Source organism: Capra hircus, chromosome 1 (assembly GCF_001704415.2).
Source record: "Capra hircus breed San Clemente chromosome 1, ASM170441v1, whole genome shotgun sequence".
Classification (NCBI taxonomy): Eukaryota; Metazoa; Chordata; class Mammalia; order Artiodactyla; family Bovidae; genus Capra; species Capra hircus.
The window spans coordinates 80,826,425-80,844,555 of record NC_030808.1 but is presented as its reverse complement, the minus strand read 5'-3'; the positions used below and the strand labels follow the sequence as shown (position 1 = coordinate 80,844,555).

General features: G+C 41.9%; 1 protein-coding gene across 1 annotated transcript in view; it reads right to left on the bottom strand.

Moving 5' to 3' along the window:
- ETV5 (ETS variant 5) overlaps positions 1–18,131 on the bottom strand; it is a 56,874-nt gene that overhangs the window by 20,858 nt on the left and 17,885 nt on the right. Inside the window, 2 exon segments of the mRNA NM_001288818.1 lie at positions 6,982–7,272; positions 8,174–8,303. Of these exon segments, the coding sequence (NP_001275747.1) occupies positions 6,982–7,272; positions 8,174–8,303 (421 nt within the window).

Below are 18,131 nucleotides of genomic sequence, written 5' to 3'. Positions count from 1 at the left end.
ATTAGATAGTAAAAGTATTAGTTTTTTATGTATACAACATTAATGAGTCTAAAGATGAAAAGATTAGGGGTAGAGAACTTTACATTTTTAAAACTTTAAACAAAGAGCTAAAAGTAAGTTTCTAGGTAATAGTATCTATATCATTTTAGGAAGATTCCTTTAGTAGTTTTCTTTATGGAACATACAAGTGATTTTTCAAACAAGATTGTCATGGAAGCTAACATTTGAGTACTTTCCCTATGCCAATGTGATTAAGTCACCCAATGATTCTATGTGGTAAGTATCTAGTAGTCTCCCATTTTCAGATAAAGAAACCAAAGCTTGGGAAAGTTAAATGCCTCCCTGAGGTCATACAGATAGGAAGCAGCAGAGTTGGGATTCAATTCCAGATCTGTTAATCCGTTCAACTCCAGAGCCTATATTATTCATACAATTGTTTCTATAATTGCTTTTAAATACCTTCTTGATGACATTTAAATATCATACAGTCCAGGCAGCTAGAAAACTTAAGTTTGGAAATTCAGAAATATACATTTGAAGAACTCTAGGACTGAAGAAATAATAAATACTTGAAACTGAATTTTTAAAATACCAGAGGCCAGAACTTGTGGGGTATAGCTAAAGCAGGACTTGGGTAGGGAGATAAAATAATCGATTACTTGTAACCAGGGTATTTTGGGGAGTAAAAAGAAAAGCTATCAGGAATTACTTTCACAAGCTATGTGACCCAGGAAAAACTGAAGGTATGGTCACCCTAGCCTTAGGAGAAATCTTATGTGGTCATGTATTTAGAATATAAAGAAGCTACAAGTTAGCCAACCAAAGAAGCTAAAACAGAATAAATAAAAAATATAGAAAATTTCAGTAGGAGCAGAAACCAATGAAATAGAAAATATCCAATAGAACAAGCAAATCTAGAGTTGATTTACTGACAAGACAAGTGATATAACCTGCTAAGACTAACAGTCTAGATAAATAGAATAAAAAATGAAAAACGGATAAAGAGACGATGCTATTGAGGTTGTTAAAAGGGCACTTTTGTTCAGTTGCTCAGTCTCTTTGATTCTTTGTGACCCCATGGATGGCAGCATGCTGACATTAGGAACAGCTTTACGCCGATTTTTACCTCTTTATTTTTAATGCACATGGTCTTAGTTGCTCTGTGGCATGTGGGGTCTTCCCAGATCAGGGATCGAACCCACGTCTCCTGCACTGGCAGGAGGATTCTTCCCCAGTGGGCCATCAGGGAACACCATATACCAATTTCTAAGACTTGTGAAACAAATTCCCAGAAAATTTTGTTAAATTCACTCAACTAAACAGAAATCCAGAGTAAGACCATAAAAGGTGAGGATACTGAACCAGTAATTAAAAATCTTCCCACAAAGAAAATATCAGGCCCCAATGGCTGTACTGGTAAATTCTTCCAAAATTTCAAGTAGTAAAAAACCCCAATTTCACACAAGCTATTTTGGAATATATAGAAAGGAAAATATCACTACTCATCTGGGTGAGAATAACCTCAATGCTAAAACCCAACAGGGATAATATAAGAAAGGGAAATTATATATCATTCTCAATCATAAATACAGATGCAGGAGTCCTAAATACATGTTGGAAAACCTAGCCCAGCAATGTATAAATAATTATACATAACAAAGTTTAGTTTATCACAAGAATACAAGATTGGTTTCATATAAAATCAGTATAATTCACCACATAGAAAAATTAAAGGAGAGCTATTCATTTGATCTCAATAGAGGCAGAAGAAGCATTTGATAAGATTCAACATGCATTCATATTAAAAAAGAAAAACAACAAAACCCAGCATACTATGGCTAGAAGGAAATTTTCTTCAGCTTGATAAAAGGTAAAACAAAAACAACCCTATTTTAAACATAAGGAAATGCAGAAAATGAGCCCTCTTAAGATGCAGAACCCAAAAAACCTCTCATACTTGAACCGTTGCTAAGTCATGTCTGACTAGAAGTACACAGCTCAGTCTGATGAAGGTTCCATTAAGCATCTATGAAACTCGGTTTCGGACAGTGAAGTGGGTCTGTGCTGTCACACAGAACACGCTGTTAACAGGAGTGCATGGAAAGGCATGTGTCTGACAGGCTGCAAGTGTGACTCACTGTCAGGCTCTGCCCTGTCTAAAAACTACAAACTGTGAAGGACAAAAATGAACAGCTAGGGGTAGACTTGAGAGGAAGGAGAAGACAAAAACCTATATTATGTCTCTTTAGCATCTTTAGTGAATAAGTCGTTTTCTATTAAATCACAGTTCTAGAAAATGTAAGCTCACCCTCTAAGCTCTAAAGTTTTGATCACAATCACAGAGAGAACCTTCTCAAATAGGCCATTCACACAACAGACCCTTTCTTGATGACTCTGGGGACTGGGTTCTGACTATCAATTTCAGTGTGATAGCCTATTGCAACACTACTGCCCGTAGGGAGCATCAAGAAGGGAGTTAAAAAAAAAATTATTGTTGTGCAAGAACCTTCTCCAGTTGTACGTGAGCAGGGGCTACTCTCTCGCAGCGCATGGGCTTCTTGTTTCAGTGGTTTTTTTCACTGCAGAGCACAGGCTTCTAGGCACGTGGGCTTCGGTAGTTGTGCTGCACGGGGCTGAGCTGCTCTGAGCCATGTGCGACCTCCCCAGGACCAGGGATCGAATCCATGTCCCCTGCACTGGCAGGTGAATTCTTCACCGTTGAGCCACCATGGAAGTCCGAAGCAGACGATTTTCCCATCAGGGGTATCTTCTTAAATTTTGCTTTTTGATTTTTTGCTTCTTGCTGTCACGTGAGTGTGCAGTGGATTTCAAAATTCCTGTTAAATCGCTAAGTCGTGTCTAACTTTTTGCAATCCCATGGACTACAGTACACCAGGCTTCCCTGTTCTTCACCATCTCCTGAAGTTTGCTCAAACCCATGTCCACTGAGTTGCTGATGCTATCCAACCATCTCATCCTCTGTTTCCCTGTCCTCCTCCTGCCTTCAATCTTTCCCAAAATTTCTAGATGCTGTATTTCTTAGTGGAGTCTCTTCAGTTGAACTGTGGGGAACTCAACATGAGATGGAATAACAGTTTTTCTTTATTGCATATCTGGCCAGTACTATGGGCATAACATAGGAAGATTTTTGTACACATTATGAACAGCACAATAAACTCCTATGAGAGTGAGAAGGTTGAATGAGAAGCAGTGCTCCTTTTCAAGGAGCAGCTGGTCTTTAAGGGTAAATGAAACATGTCTGAACATGCCAAATTACATGGTATTTTTTTCCTCTTTGGGGGGAGGAAATCACGAATATATATCATGGCTTTTTAGTATTTATCTCCTAAAACAAATTTTGAGTTGTAAAGAATTATATACTGATCATATAAAACATTAAGAATACAACTGACTATATAGTCTTAGCAAACAATCACTGTCAATAAACACACTGAAGACAAGATATAGAGTGAAATATGGTCTAAAGAAAGGGGTATACATCATGGTTTTTAAACCTCAAAAGAGCTTGTTCTACTCAACTGAAGGAATAAGGTACTCGGCAAAACAAAAAATAAAGGTGTGACAACATGAGTTTAGATAAATGATGTAGGAATTAAGTAGGATTTTGTAGTTTTAAGAGAAAGTCCCGCTAGTTTAAAGAAACAGATGGATAAAATTCAAGGTTGAAATGGATTTTTCAAGGTCTCTTACTTAGCTTTTAGTACATTGTCAGCAACCCCTCTCCTGTAAGCATAACCAGAGTGGGGTACTTATGTTTTCGGTTTCTAAAGGTAGGACCTGGTATTTGGCTATGTGACTTTTAGGAAGTCCTTTAGATGCTCTGAGGTCTGATTTTTTTTTTTTTTTAACATGTAAGATAGGGTTTTTTGTTTGTTTGTTTGTTTGTTTGTTTTTATCTTGCCTTTGTTACAGAGGTATTTAGAAAATCTCAGGTAAGACTGATTTCCTTCTATCCTGCAAAATACCACATTTTTGTTATGAGGCTAATTTTGAAGTCCCTCTAACTTAAAAGCACAAGAAAAACTTCAGTTTCTAACTAGTCTACTCCACTTTCAAGCAGGCATAAGTTATTAAATGTGTAGTTACCAAGTTTATCATACCTGACTGCAATTTCTATTGTTGTTAGTGGCTCAGCTGTGCCCGACTCTTTGTGACCCTATGGATTATAGACTGCCAGGCTCCTCTGTCCATGGAATTCCCTAGGCCAGAATACTGGAGTAGGTATCCGTGCCCTCCTCCAGGGGGTCTTCCCAGCCCAGAGACTGAACCTGCGTCTCCCACACCGCAGGCAGACTCTTTACAGTATGAGCCAGAATCGGACTAGGGATTTTAGTTTGTCTCATTTTCTGTGCAATCCTATATCTACAAGCATAATCGCTTGTCATGTTTTTGGTGTATTTTGCATCACACAGATATCATTATCTCAATAATAGACAAGCACAGTAAGAACAAAATTGAGTACTGGGCACTTGAGTCTTAGGGGGAAAAAAAAAAGTTGAATAGGTGTGGGCGTAGAGGACAGGGGTGCACCATGATTTCTCAAAGTACAACAGTAATATTTCCAGGTCCTGCCCCAGACCCACAGCTCCATCTCTGGAGTAGAGCAAGAAGCCTATACTACTAATAATCCCCCACTGAGGACTCCTGTAGTACACCTTCAGATTTGATAATATAGTGCTCTGGTACAGAAGCCCAAGAGCCCATGTTTGTTTGTGTTTTATCTATGCAGGCACCTGCCCTTCACCTCAGTTCTCAAGGATCTCAGTATCACTCCGTGTGTGGGTGAGGTCTTGATTTCAGACCCACCACTCCTAAAGGCGGAGGGTAAGAGAAGGTGAGTGCAAGATGGAAGGCAGATTTCAGGGAAGAATCGCCCCCTAAAAGAAATGTCTACTTTCTGGCTCCTGCCTTTGGATACCTGAGGACAGACACTCAAATCACAGGGATCAAATGTCCTCTTTTTGGGAGGAGGCCGGGTAGCCTGGAGACAAACCTACTTCATCACTGAGACTAAGGCATCCTATCTTCCAGGGCTGTAGGAAGATGAATAACTACCAGCAGCATTAGTAATAGGAGATTCTCCCCCAGTTCAGTGAGCCATTGACACAACCTGTTTACACAGGCTCTCTAGACATGAAACGGATTAAGGGAAAATACGAATAAGAGATTTAACACAAAGTGATTTTCCTTTACATATGGTATAACAAATTAAAGTTGGCTAATTATTTCAAATACAAAATATATACCCCACCCCAACCCACCTCTTCAATTACTAATCTCTGCATACAATCAGAAAAGACAGTTTAAAAACACAAAACCAAAATTATTGAAATAAAAATGGTATCCAGGCCTGAGTTTACAAACTGGCAGGCCTTGGGGGTGATTCTGCCCACAGATTTTGTTTAGTCTGCAAAGTATTACTGCGGTTTTAAATTTGAATTAGTTGCCAGCTTTAAAAAACAAAACCCCTGGAATTTCTACACTAAAATTCCAAATTTCCAAATTCTCTTAAAGAAGTACAACTGTTATTACAAGCTAGTGACTAGCAAACACTTTGAAGTACCTGCCTCCTTCAGATGAAGTGACTTCCTGTGGCAACTGAGGCCCACCACCGAGCCAGCCCACAGTTAACACTCTCTCCCCTCAGGCCCCATATACCATTGGTGTTCATGGCCCCTGGATCAGTAGGGGGATAAACACTAACCAGACAAATTACGTGGTTCTTTACGGTGACTTTCACCACAAAGGGGGAAGGGAACTGGAACCAGACAAGAGTACTTGCTCTTTTTCTGCATTTCATCTAGAAATAGTGACCTCCAATTAAATACCAGCAGGCATCTGGGTTGGACCAGGCCAGAGGAAGATAACTTATATATTCTTCCTCTCCCCCAAGCAGAGCAATAAAGGACAAACAACGGTCACCACCTTGCAGCCATTGGTAACCACAGATAACTACCTGCCTACGTTATCACTTCATTCCAGAGGGACCGAAATAAAAAAGGCCCCCAGAATATCTTGTATTAAGGGAAGGCCACAAGCACACAAAGTTCTAGAATACCACAGATAATGACTTCAAAGGCTGGGACCTAAGAGGTTAAGTTTGGTGCTTGCAGAGTAGATTCCTTTTACATCTTAGTTTTTCTGAGAATGAATCACTTTGGACAAGTTATTCTGATGCCTCTATTTCCTTATTAAGGGAAATCAAGATCTCCATCTCAAAAGTAGAAAATTAAAAATAAAGTCCTAAAAAAAAAAATACAGTCCTCAGGTAATCCCCTACTGTGAAAATGTATTAAAATCAAATGAGTAATAATACCTCTGATAACTCAGCAATCTTCCCTAATATGTAAGTAAAATGGTAATAAAGTATTAATGGGTAGCATAAACCAAGGTATGATTCTAGCAGGCTGTATCCAATGAGGAGCCAGCGAAGCTGCCCTCAGCCAAGGCCGACAGACAGGGTCAACATCCTGAGCAGGTCCGTCTTCCTCTGCTTCTACAATGGGGAAGAGTACCAGCCACCTCTCCCTTTCCTACTTCATAAGGGTGTTGCAAGGCCTATATCCCCTCTGCAGTACCTTAGGAGCAGGGGGATACGTTGTTTAGTTGCTCAGTCATGTCTGACTCTGTGCAACCCCATCAGGCTCCTCTGTCTATGGACTTCTCCAGGCAAGAATACTGGAGTGAGTTGCCATGCCCTCCTCCGGGGGATCTTCCTGACCCAGGGATCGAACCTAGTCTCCTGCATTGCAGGGGGATTCTTTACCACTGAGCCACCAGAGAAGCCCCAGGGTGATGATATAAACAGTTCATATTCATATTATTAGTAGTCCTACCTCAAAAGATGCCTCAGTGGAATGAGAACTTTATAGGTACCTGGTAAGTGACTACCACTTCCCTTCTCCCTGGGAGTTAGAGAGGTGGGAGGAAGTGGTAAAGGAAGCCCAGATCAGCACCCACCTCTGTTCTGATGGATACTGGTTTTCAGGCATCATCTTTGGCATCTGCAAGGGCTGATGTGGCGGCCGGGGGACCGCAAAGGTTTGCTGCTGTGGTCCAGGTTCCGGAAGCGAATGAGGGGTGGGGGTGGGGCCCACACCTGGGACTGGGCCAGCTGCAGGGGCATGTGCCGCCGAGGTGGGCAGAGTTGCCTGAGGTGGGGGAAATAGGGAATTCTGATGGGTGGGAGACAGGGGGGTGGTAGGAGGGGTTAATGGCTTGAACCCAGAGGGAGGCTTCCTATCATAGGCACTGTAAACAGAAAAAGAGAAGGAACCATTTAGCTGCAATGAAGCCATTAGCGTGGTCACCAGGTCCAACAGAACTCGAGGTTGCATCCCACGGTTGCCAGGAAATGACAGCATTAACATAGTTAAATTGCTGGCAGCCCCGAGGGAATATTTGTACCTCTGAAAAGTGACAAACACACTGCGTCACAGGGACTTGTTTAACACTTCTAGTGATTCTTCTCAAAGATAATTTTAGCCTCAGCTTCCGGTTTCCTTTTTCCCCTTTTCTAAAAGAATTCTCCATGTATGCGTGTGCAGGGGTGGATGGATGAGGGGAGAAATTAGGTCCTGGGGGAGTTTTCTGGCCCCCTCTCCCTAGAATTCCAGGGTTCCCAGGAACAAGAACCTTTGAAAGACAAATTTCTGCTGTAACATCACTTAACAAAGCTTCTCCTCCCCTTTTCAGGCAGATCTATGTTTATCTTCAAGAGCAAAGAATGATTTAAAATTAAAGCTTCATTCCTGGGGCGTGGATATTCTTAAGTAAAGGGCACTGGCTTGGGGATTTTCTTCATATATTCTGATGTGAAGATTACTTCTTTGGTGCTCAAAGTTCACATTAACATATGATAGACACAAAGGAGCATATAGTCCCTCCCTTGAAGCCACAGATCAAATAGCCCAGCATTCAGGGTTCTTTCCCTTGGGAGGGCTCAGGGCCCCATGAAATCAGTCCCCTGAAGGGCTGATTTAACAGTTCTGCACGTTACATGCAGACAAAGCCCATTTGGACTGGCTACAGCTAGAGGATCATTATACTGCCGCCAGAGACGGGTGCGCTACCCTGAGCGTCTGCTGAATAATACTGGAAACAATCAACGTGCTGGCCACTTCCTGGCCAGCCTTGCTCTGGCTCCACTTACCAATAGTTGTAGAGGCACTTTTCTCCATAATTAGCACCGAGAGCCTGCTCGTGGCTACAGGATGACAGCTCAGAGGAGGGGCTGTGCAGCTCCCGTTTGATCTTGGTTGGAGGTGGGGCATGAAGCACCACTGAAATCAGAAGAGGGATGAGGGGAGGACAGAGAGGACAGTGATTAACAGGGAGCACAATGCTTCCTTCTGCAAACCCTATACTAGCTGATTGTTCTTGGAACTCATGTCCAGTCACACGCCAGAGGAAGCCAAACACTTAACACAGAGCCTTCCATCTAAAACCAATGAAAAGTTCTTTAAAGTCAGAAATCATCATCTGATGCTTTAAATTAGCCAAGGTTCCCCCCCACCCCCACCCCTACAAGCTTTTTCTGTGTTGGGTCCACTGCCTGGAGGCTCTGAAGCCCTTAAAGATCCTGTAGGTGATGGAGCTTCAAGAAAAACACAGGTGTGATAAGAATACTAAGGATTGCAGACAAGAACAATTCTGTTTCTGAAAAGGACAAAACACCCAAAAATATACTGGTAGACATTACATTACATGTTAGCTTATCTAAGGCTTAAAATTGCCATGGCAAAAAAAAAAAAAAAGAGTATATACAAATTAAATATGACTTAAAAACTATGATTTTAAAGTCCTTCCTCAAGCAACTCTAAATATTAGCTCTGAGTAAGAAATACCCAATCTTTAGGGGCACTTCAAAAACTTTTAAACTTTATATTGGAGTACAGCAGATTCACAATGTTGTGATCATTTCAAGTGCACAGCAAAGGGACTCAGCCATACATATACATTCATCCATTCTCCCCCAAACTTCCCTCCCATCCAGACTGCCACATAACATTGAGCAGACTTCCCTGTGCTACACAGAAGGTCCTTATTGGTTATCCACTTTAAATACAGAAGTGTGTATATGTCAATCTCAAATTTTCAAAAGCAAAGGAATACAACAATGGACCCCAAACCACAAATGAGAGGCTAGCTGCATACGGGAGGCCTGGAAAACCTCCATGCTTGTGCCTGCTTCGTGCCTTTCCAATGTCCTACCAGGAAGGGCAGGCGCTCATAACCAATCCTTTCAATGGTGCCAATTACTCTTCCTAAACTGATAGTACACAGAGCTGCTGCTTTGTCTGGAAGTAGATCGAACATTCCATATGTGATGCTGAGATGGCAGAGGAGTTAAGAGTTTTTCAAATGTATCTAGGGGCTAACTCATTTTAAAGAGGGTGCTTTACCCAAAGTAGAAGAGCAAACTCTTAGAAGACGCTGTGCTGTAAGGACTGCCTTCTGGCTATGGGCTAGAATTGCTACTTTCTGCTGGGAGTCTGGGAGGGAGAGGGAGAGGAACGAGTTAAGCTGCTCTACCAGCTGTCACCCACTGGATCGAAGTTCTCATTAAATGGCTAACAGTGCTTAGTGCTCTGGTGACCCACCGAGTTTTTCTGTTGCACTCAGTGTTTACTCCTGAGCCATCTTCCAGAAGCTTGGTTTTCTTAGTGATTTATATTAGGCAGAATTAGTGAAATGACAATTCTTTTCTACGACTGAACAATCTTGCTGCCAACTGGTTTCTCAGGTGCTTCCTCCAACCCTGAATTCTGGACTCAGAAGTGAACAAATGAGCCTGGAGACTTGATCACAGACGACAAGTTTATAAAACAAAGTCCTGCCAGTGACTGACTGGCAAGGGCAGGTTTTCATAATTCCTTTCCTACAAAACGCCAACTGCTTTTCCCAAACACACAAAATAAGTTCGGAACTGGCAGATTATATTTAGAAGTCATTAGAGTCTCTCTCGTGATTTTTTTGATGGTGACATCATGGCAGCCAACCCTCAATTGCTATCAAATGTTTTCAGACATTCAGACACAGAAAATGGCTAAGCTTGCTCTTGTTAGAATGTTGCTGGTAAACGAGAAGGGAGAGTCGGGTATGCAGGGGATGTTCTGGTTCTCGGCACTGCTCCTGGGTCATTGCTTCTCCTCTTATCCGTTTTCTGCCATAAAAGTTTTGGACTGGTGATGATGCCCCAACGTAAGCAGCAGTTACATGTCCTAGAAGTACTTTTCTGACTTTATTTAAAGAAAATCATTTATAGTCACTGTTTCTCCTAAGTTTGGAGAGTAAACAGTAATGGCATTGTTCAGTTTTCTCATTTCAGGCTTCAGAAACGTTTTGACATTTTCACGGTATTATAAAAGTTATCAGTTCTACTGATAAGATTAATACCAGAGGGTAAACCAAAGTTTTCCAGAAAGCAAACTTTTATAATGTATTCAGAAATACCATATACCCATTTTGAAAGTTTTAAGTTTTGGCTAATTCTGATATCTGTGGGCGCTCAGTTGTGTCTGACTCTTTGAGGCCCCATGGGCTGTATAAGCCCATGAGGTGCCTCAGTCCATGGAATTCTCCAGGCAAGAATATTGGAGTGGGTTGTCACTCTCTTCTCCAGAGGATCTTCCCAACCCAGGGAAGAAACCCATGTTTCTTACATCTCCTGCACTGGCAGGTGGATTCTTTACCACTAGTGCCACCTGGGAAGCCCAATTCTGATGTCTTAATTTCCTTAAATCTACATGGCATTCCTAGTGTGTACCATACCATTTTGGCTCCACATTATCTGGTACCATATCATACCATAACTGTCCTATACCTGGAATCTTATGTTCTCTATCCAAAGGAGGAGTTCAAGAAGTAACTGAGTGCTGTGGTTTGAACTGTTGTAACCTCCCAAATTCATATGTTGAAATTCTAACGTCCTATGTGATATTAGGGGGAGGGGCCTTTGGAAGATGATTAGATCACGAGGGCAGAGGTATCTGAGGACACAAGTCTATGAAGGGGAGCCCTCGGTACCATGATCTTAAACTTCTAGCTTCCAGAACAGTGAGAAATAAATTTATGTTGTCTATTAGCTCCCCAGTTTGTAATATCATTGTTTAGTCACTAAGTTGCATCTGACTCTGCAACCCCATGGACTGTAGCACACCAGGTTTCCCTGACCTTCATTACCTCCTGGAGTTTGCTCAAACTCATGTCTATTGAGTCAGTGATGCTATCCAACCATCTCATCTTCTGCTGTCTTCTCCTTTTGCCTTCAATTTTTCCCTTCAAGCTCTACTAAGACTCAGGGGTTATATTTCCAATTAATTTTTAAAATTTGATGGCAGGGTCCACATTTACCTTTCAAGGCTAAACATGATGTTAGTCATAGTCCCCCCCACCCCTTGGGAGTCAACCATTCGAAGGAAGGAGAAGAGAGTGGAATGTGGCAGGAATGAGATTTGGAAGTTTCACAGATAATGGACAGGAAAGCCAGGAGGGGGCCGTGTGAGGGGTAAGGAAGGAGGCTCAGTCTCCACAGAGAGGTTGCTGGGTCAGAGGATGTATGAAAGAGCCTGACAGTCATATGTGTGTATTTTAAGCAGGAAAGTAGAAGCCAAGGAATGCTCGTAACTTTTAACCTGTCCCCTCTTTGTAAAATGAGATATATCATGCTGCCTTGAGAAATAAGATGGCACAGCACCTTGCAGATGGTGCTATGATGTTGTGTAATCATACACTATGGTTTCAAAAATAGAGTACTTACCTTCACACAGGTGACTTACTAAACCATGACAGAGACTGAGGACTATAAACCATGGCAATGAATCGCAATTAAAAGAGGAGCATGAACTCCTGAAGTTTAAGAAAAAAAAAAGCTGTTTGACTATTTGAATTGATAAACATTTTCTACAACAGAAAACTTGAGTTTAACTAAGCTCAGTTACAGAAGACGGACCCATAAAGCCAACGATGTCCTATGAACAATTTCTGGCAAATATGGGCCACCTTCCTTATTGTAAAGATTTCTTTCATTCAATCATCCATTGATTCATTTGTTGAGCATCTTCTATGGGTCAGGTTCCTGAAGGTGCTAGGGATACGCTGGTAAACAAAATAGACACGGTGGTCCTTTTCCTCATGGCATGCATAATTTAGTGAGGGATCTGACTTTTAGCATCTTCCGATAAATGTAATTAGAGTTGGACTAGAGTCTGTCTGATAGTCCACTTAATTTAGGCCTTTACAGTTATGGATAAGGACCCTGAGGCCCAGAGGAGTTAAAGGAATGGCTTAAGGTCTTGAAGCTGCTGATACTGGGGAGGAAAGGAAGGAAGAGCGCCCCCGCCTGTCATCTACCCCATCTCAGTCATCTACCACACTGACAGAAATGGGCGATAATCCACTCACCCACTATGTTCATCAAAAAGAGGACATAAACCCTGTTTTCAATGAAAACAACAAAAATACCACATTACACCTGATTAAGAGAGAGTGTTCTAGAACAAAAGAACAATGGATAACTAATACCTCTGGAAAAGAACCAGGTGGACCAAGAAAGAGGCAACCAGACAATCCCTTATTGGCCGTGGCTAGTTTACTTAAAATTATTTTATCCAGTCTTCCGAACCCAGTGAGAAAGCTGCTTTCATTGTCTCCATTTTAGAGGTGAGAAAAATCAAGGCTCAGAAGGTAATCTAGCAAAGTCTCCTAGCTCTAAGTGGTCAGTATACCAATCAGTTGTCAGTCATTCCATTATATCGCCGCCCAAATGAAATCTGAGCAATAAGGACTAAATCAAAAAGGGATTAAAACAAATAGGGAAAGAGATGGAGAGAGAAGACAACCGCAGAGAAGCAGAGGAATGCTACTTGCCAGTTCTCGGGGTCTGTATCCTCGAGTACTCTGTACTCTCTAGCTGCTGACGTGCCTGGCACATCTGAAGCCACTCAAGGACTTACACTTTCTCCTGTCTCTAGGTCCCCCAAATGCTCAGGTTCCCTCCCTCACTCCTACTGGCAACAAACATCTCTTGATTCTAGTGGTTTCTACTTCTTAGTCCTTGCCTCCCATCCTAGTATTCCATCTAATAAGATCTCATTCCCCCTTCTATTGTCCAGCTAATCAAAATCTTTTCAGATAGCTGAAGGCACTCTGGAAGAGCTGATCTACAGCCAGTCACTGACCAGTTAGATGCCACACTGTTGCTGTGGATACCCTCGTGCACCCCCAAATGCCCCGCCCCTCCTGAAGCTGCTGCTTGACAATTCCCTCCTAAATGCTACCTCTGAGACAAGAACACTGTGAGTGAGCTCTCTGGACCTCTACTTGACTATCAGAACTCTGTTAAGGATCCATACACAAATGAGAGTCTCCACTTGTCAGGGGCAGGAAAGACGGGTTGGCTGGCTGATAAGATATGTGGGCATGCACTACAAAGTACAATGTGTTGCTCTGTAGACCACCATAACACCTCTTAAAATTTAGATAGGATGTTCACAAATCAACCAACTTAATTTCATAGTTTCTTTTCTTACTAGGAAACTCCTTGGAAGATTTTTCTATCTGACACCATGATCAAAAATCAAGCCTGATCCTAGCCAGTGCAGTAAGTTAAGAAAAATGAATAAAAGGAAAAACGAGAAGGAAAAACAACTCAATCACTTGCCAAGGTGGGTACATAGAAAATATGAAAGTATCCACCAAGTATGAGAATCAATAAGCTAACTTACCAAGATCACTGGCTACAAGGCAAGTACATAAAAAGAATGACTTACATACACAGTAACCTAAGCAATGTGAAATTAAAATAGCAACAGATAGCATCAAATACCCAGGAACACATCCAATAAAAGACATGCAAGGTAGCTGAACTGAACTATAAAACCCGGAGGAAAATCAAAGAATTCTAAATAAATAGAAGAATACATCAGTTCACAGGCTGGAAGGCTTGATACTACAAAGATATTAATTCTTCTCAAATTTATCTATAGGCTCAATATAATCCCAAACAAAATCTCAGTACTCAGAAATGAGAAGCAAGAAATTACAATCAAGCTTTAACAGGGAGTCTCACAAAAATAAAAAAAGCCAGATACTACATGACCCCATTTACAATAACATTCAAAAGGAAACAGAATTATTCTATGGTGTTTCAAGTCAGGATGGTGGTTACTCCTGTCTCTAGGGATGGTGCCTCTTTAGGGGGCACATAGAGTCTCCTCAGAGAAGGCAACAGCAACCCACTCCAGTACTCTTGCCTGGAAAATCCTATGGATGGAGGAGCCTGGTAGGCTGCAGTCCATGGGGTTGCGAAGTCAGACACGACTGAGCGACTTCCCTTTCACTTTTCACTTTCATGCATTGGAGAAGGAAAAGGCAACCCACTCCAGTGTTCTTGCCTGGAGAATCCCAGGGATGGGGGAGCCTGGTGGGCTGCCGTCTATGGGGTCGCACAGAGTCAGACACGACTGAAGCGACTTAGCAGTAGCAGTAGCAGAGTCTCCTCACTCTCATAAATTCTAGGTCTTGATCTAAATGCCTGTACCATTTGTGAAAATTTATCAAGCTACTCTTTTTATGCATTATTTCAGTTGTTTCTATTTAAACAAACAGCCCTGGGACTTCCCTGTGGCCCAGTGGTCAGGACTCCACGCTACGTTTGATCCCTAGTTGCGGACCTAGGATCCTACATGCCTTGAGGCTCGGCCCCCAAAAAAGGCAGCTCCTGTCCTGGTCAAACAGCACCACTGAGTTAACACTAAGATTTCTTCAAGCTTTAGAAAATCTTTCTTCTGTGATGGTGCAGAAGCAGCCTTTCAAGAAATAACCCAATTGTTTCAAAATAGAAAAAAGTAGACAAACTAACCCATTCAAGAGAAATAATAATTCCGTCTGACAAAATCTGTTTCCTGCCCACAAGTACAGGCCTGTGGATTCTGTCCAAGGCAGCTACGATGCCAGTGCTGGCAGTGAACTTCACTATTTCAGCGCAGAGGAGCAAAACAAAGGAAAACACTTTTGTTGAATGTTACGATAAATGACAGTTGGCGTCAAAAGGAATTTTTTCAGAAAGACAAAACCCACCTTGTCTAATAAGCCTTTCCTTTGGTGCCTCATGATCGTCAAAGTTTCAGTTCGCCACAGCCTTTGTTGTGAATACATACATTTATGGAATACAGCATTTATGTAATAGACACTGAGTGTTAAAGAAACTGCCAATCAGTTACAGTGCGGTCTGACCGGGGAGAGACGAAGCCAGTCCTGGGTCTTTGGCTTCACACAGAGGCTCTGCGTGCTTCTCTTAGGTGTGGTGTTAAGGTTTTGTTTTGGGGTTTTCCTCTCCACTTTCTTCAGTTTCATTTTCATGCCCTTCCTCTAGAGCAGACTCATCTGCCCCAAATCAGCGAGCAGGCCTGACCTCAGGGCAGACCTTATTTGGTTAGGCCTGACAGCCATGATCTTACTGTACATGGAAGGTTGTGTCTCATGATGCAAGTTGACCAGAACACTAACATCTGCCTCCACGTGGCACATCCTTGCGGCTATGTCCCAGTGCCAGCCCATGTCTCTAGAGCCTCTCATAGCACTTGTAAACAAATGTGGTGCGGATGTACACGGCCATGATTGAGAGACTTTTCAGGATTCCCAGAGCCATAATCCTACAAAGAAGCGTCATCCCTCAGCTTACTGCTCTCTCTGCTACCAACATTGGGTCACTGTTCCTTTCTCAGACCACTACCACCTCACCTCCTTTTCCTCTGGAGGAAGGGATACATACTGTGTAGTTCCAAGAATGGTGGCAGGGGGAGCCCGAGACACCTGCCTGTTCTGCTCTTTGGTTGTGGCGGAGAGTAGAATACCAGGAAAGAAGACAGAGGGACATGTCAATTTAAAAATGATGTTGGCAAAATAGAGCACGTGTGGTCTCTACTCCCCTGATTACTCCTAACTGGTCAGGGTGCCCACTGGCAAAGACCAGAGGGGGCTTTAAGTCACTAGATGTGGTGTCCCTTGAGTTCTGCACACAAAGAAACCCCAAAAGACCTACTTTCCAACATACTGCTGACTTTCCTTAGTACTAGCCTTCCTTGGACAAACTCTGAGACAAAGCATAGTCAGCCAGTTAGTAAGAAAAGGATAGACAGGCTGAGGTTTATTTAAGTTCTACCATATTACTGGAAGTTGGAAATAAGTCTTTATTTTAGTTTACTACTACTTTGAGCAGATTAGAAACCATTTCAAACATAAAACATATTCCTAATCTTGGTATTTCTTGTAATTGCTATAGCAAATGACAAGGACAGGCTATAATTCCCTGTTCTGGGAACCAAAAGAGGTTCAAGGGAGATTAAGTGGACAGGTTCTGGCATTTAAAGAATATCTGGAAAAATATCTGGATGTCTTTTGGATTTCTAAACCAAATAAGAGACGTGCTCAAACCCGTTTGAATGGATGGTTAGCACTGTTTCTGCCTGGCAACAGTTTCTAAAAATAAAAATTTGAAATGTTATTAAATTTAGGGGCACAAGTTCTAAAAGTAGAATTGGTGGAGATACAGGGGACTGCCATTTTCTCTAATATCTGACAGTGCTAACCTTTGTTAAGCATAAATTTAAAAATTGAATGTAGCAAAAATCATCCATAAATAGTAAAAAATCAACTATTTAGTAAGCTGTGCTAAAACTGTAAGTCCCTCAAAACCCTTCTCTTCAAACATGCACAAACCTCTCCATTTGACTCACTCTGTTCTTTCACCAGTGTTCTAAGGTCAACAAAATAACATGGATATGAAGTGAGAAAACCCACAACATAGGGAATTTCCACGCCTAAGGTCAGCATTTCTGTATGTTTGTGTTTCTACATATCCTTTAAATATGTACCCTAAAAAGTCAACTACAAAACCCCTGGCCAGGACTCTTCAAAAAAAAAAAAAAGTAAGTGTTACTGGGGGGAGGAGGGCAAGGTGGGCAGATTCTTGTCTGAGATAAGAGATGTAACAATAAGCTTGATGTACGATTCTTAAATCCTAGATCAAAAACAATACTGATATCAGTTATAAAAGATAGCTGGGGAATTCTGAGTATTACTGAATAAAAGTTAATTTTCTTAGACTATGTAGAAGAATGTCCTCAGTCTTTTGAGATGCACACTGAAGTATCTGGGGGCGAAATGTGATAAAGCTTGCAACTTTCCAATAACTTGGAAAGAATATATAGAGAAATGAAGTAAATGTAGCAATATGTCTTGGAAAAAAAATCAATAAAATGGCTATTATATCATCTCCTCTGAGATACTTGGAGAAAAAAAATCTATCTTATGGTTGACTAAACAGGTCAGCAGACGTGCTAACAACTTCAAAACCATGCCCTTACACATGAAGGAAGTCACCCCTGGCCTATTACCAGACCTGAAGAAGACTGTCCTGTTTATCTGTACCTTTTACCATGTTTGGATAATACAGCCCCAGGAATCTAAAATTACACAAGGACAAATGTTGTCACACTCTAACATCTAAGCCAGTGGTTCTCAAATATTTTTTTGGCCCTGGCCCACTTAGAAAGGAGAAGGGAACACCCGAGAGGGAAAAATAAACTGCCACTGTTATCACCATGACGACAGTCCATGCCACCTCTACAGCTGCTGGGTAAAAAGGCCGCAATTACACAAGTACAAAATAGTAACAAAAGTAAAATCGACCAGTAGTTCCGTATACACATTAATAACACATTCAACAGGAACTAAAACAGCTCAACTCAAGATCACAAAGCATTTTTGGAAAAAATAAAATGGAGAATGTCCACTCCTTGTGAATGCATGTGCATAACAGGTTTAGAACACAACCAGAAGACAGGACAACTCAGATTTCATCCCCCGAGTCCTCAGGAGGGCACCCTGCAGCCATCACCAACCTGTGCTGGTGACAGAAGGAATGAAAGTTCTCTTCCCCAATGCTCTCCTTCATGCGTCCCTCTGAGCAGCTGGTTTGGCTCCTTCTGCCCAAAGAGGTTAAGCACGGCCAGGGCCCAGAGAGGAGGCTGGAAACGGGTGACCTGGTCTTTTGGGGCCCTGAGTACTTGGGGGTGGGGAGAAAGGCATGAGAGTTTATGGGGGCT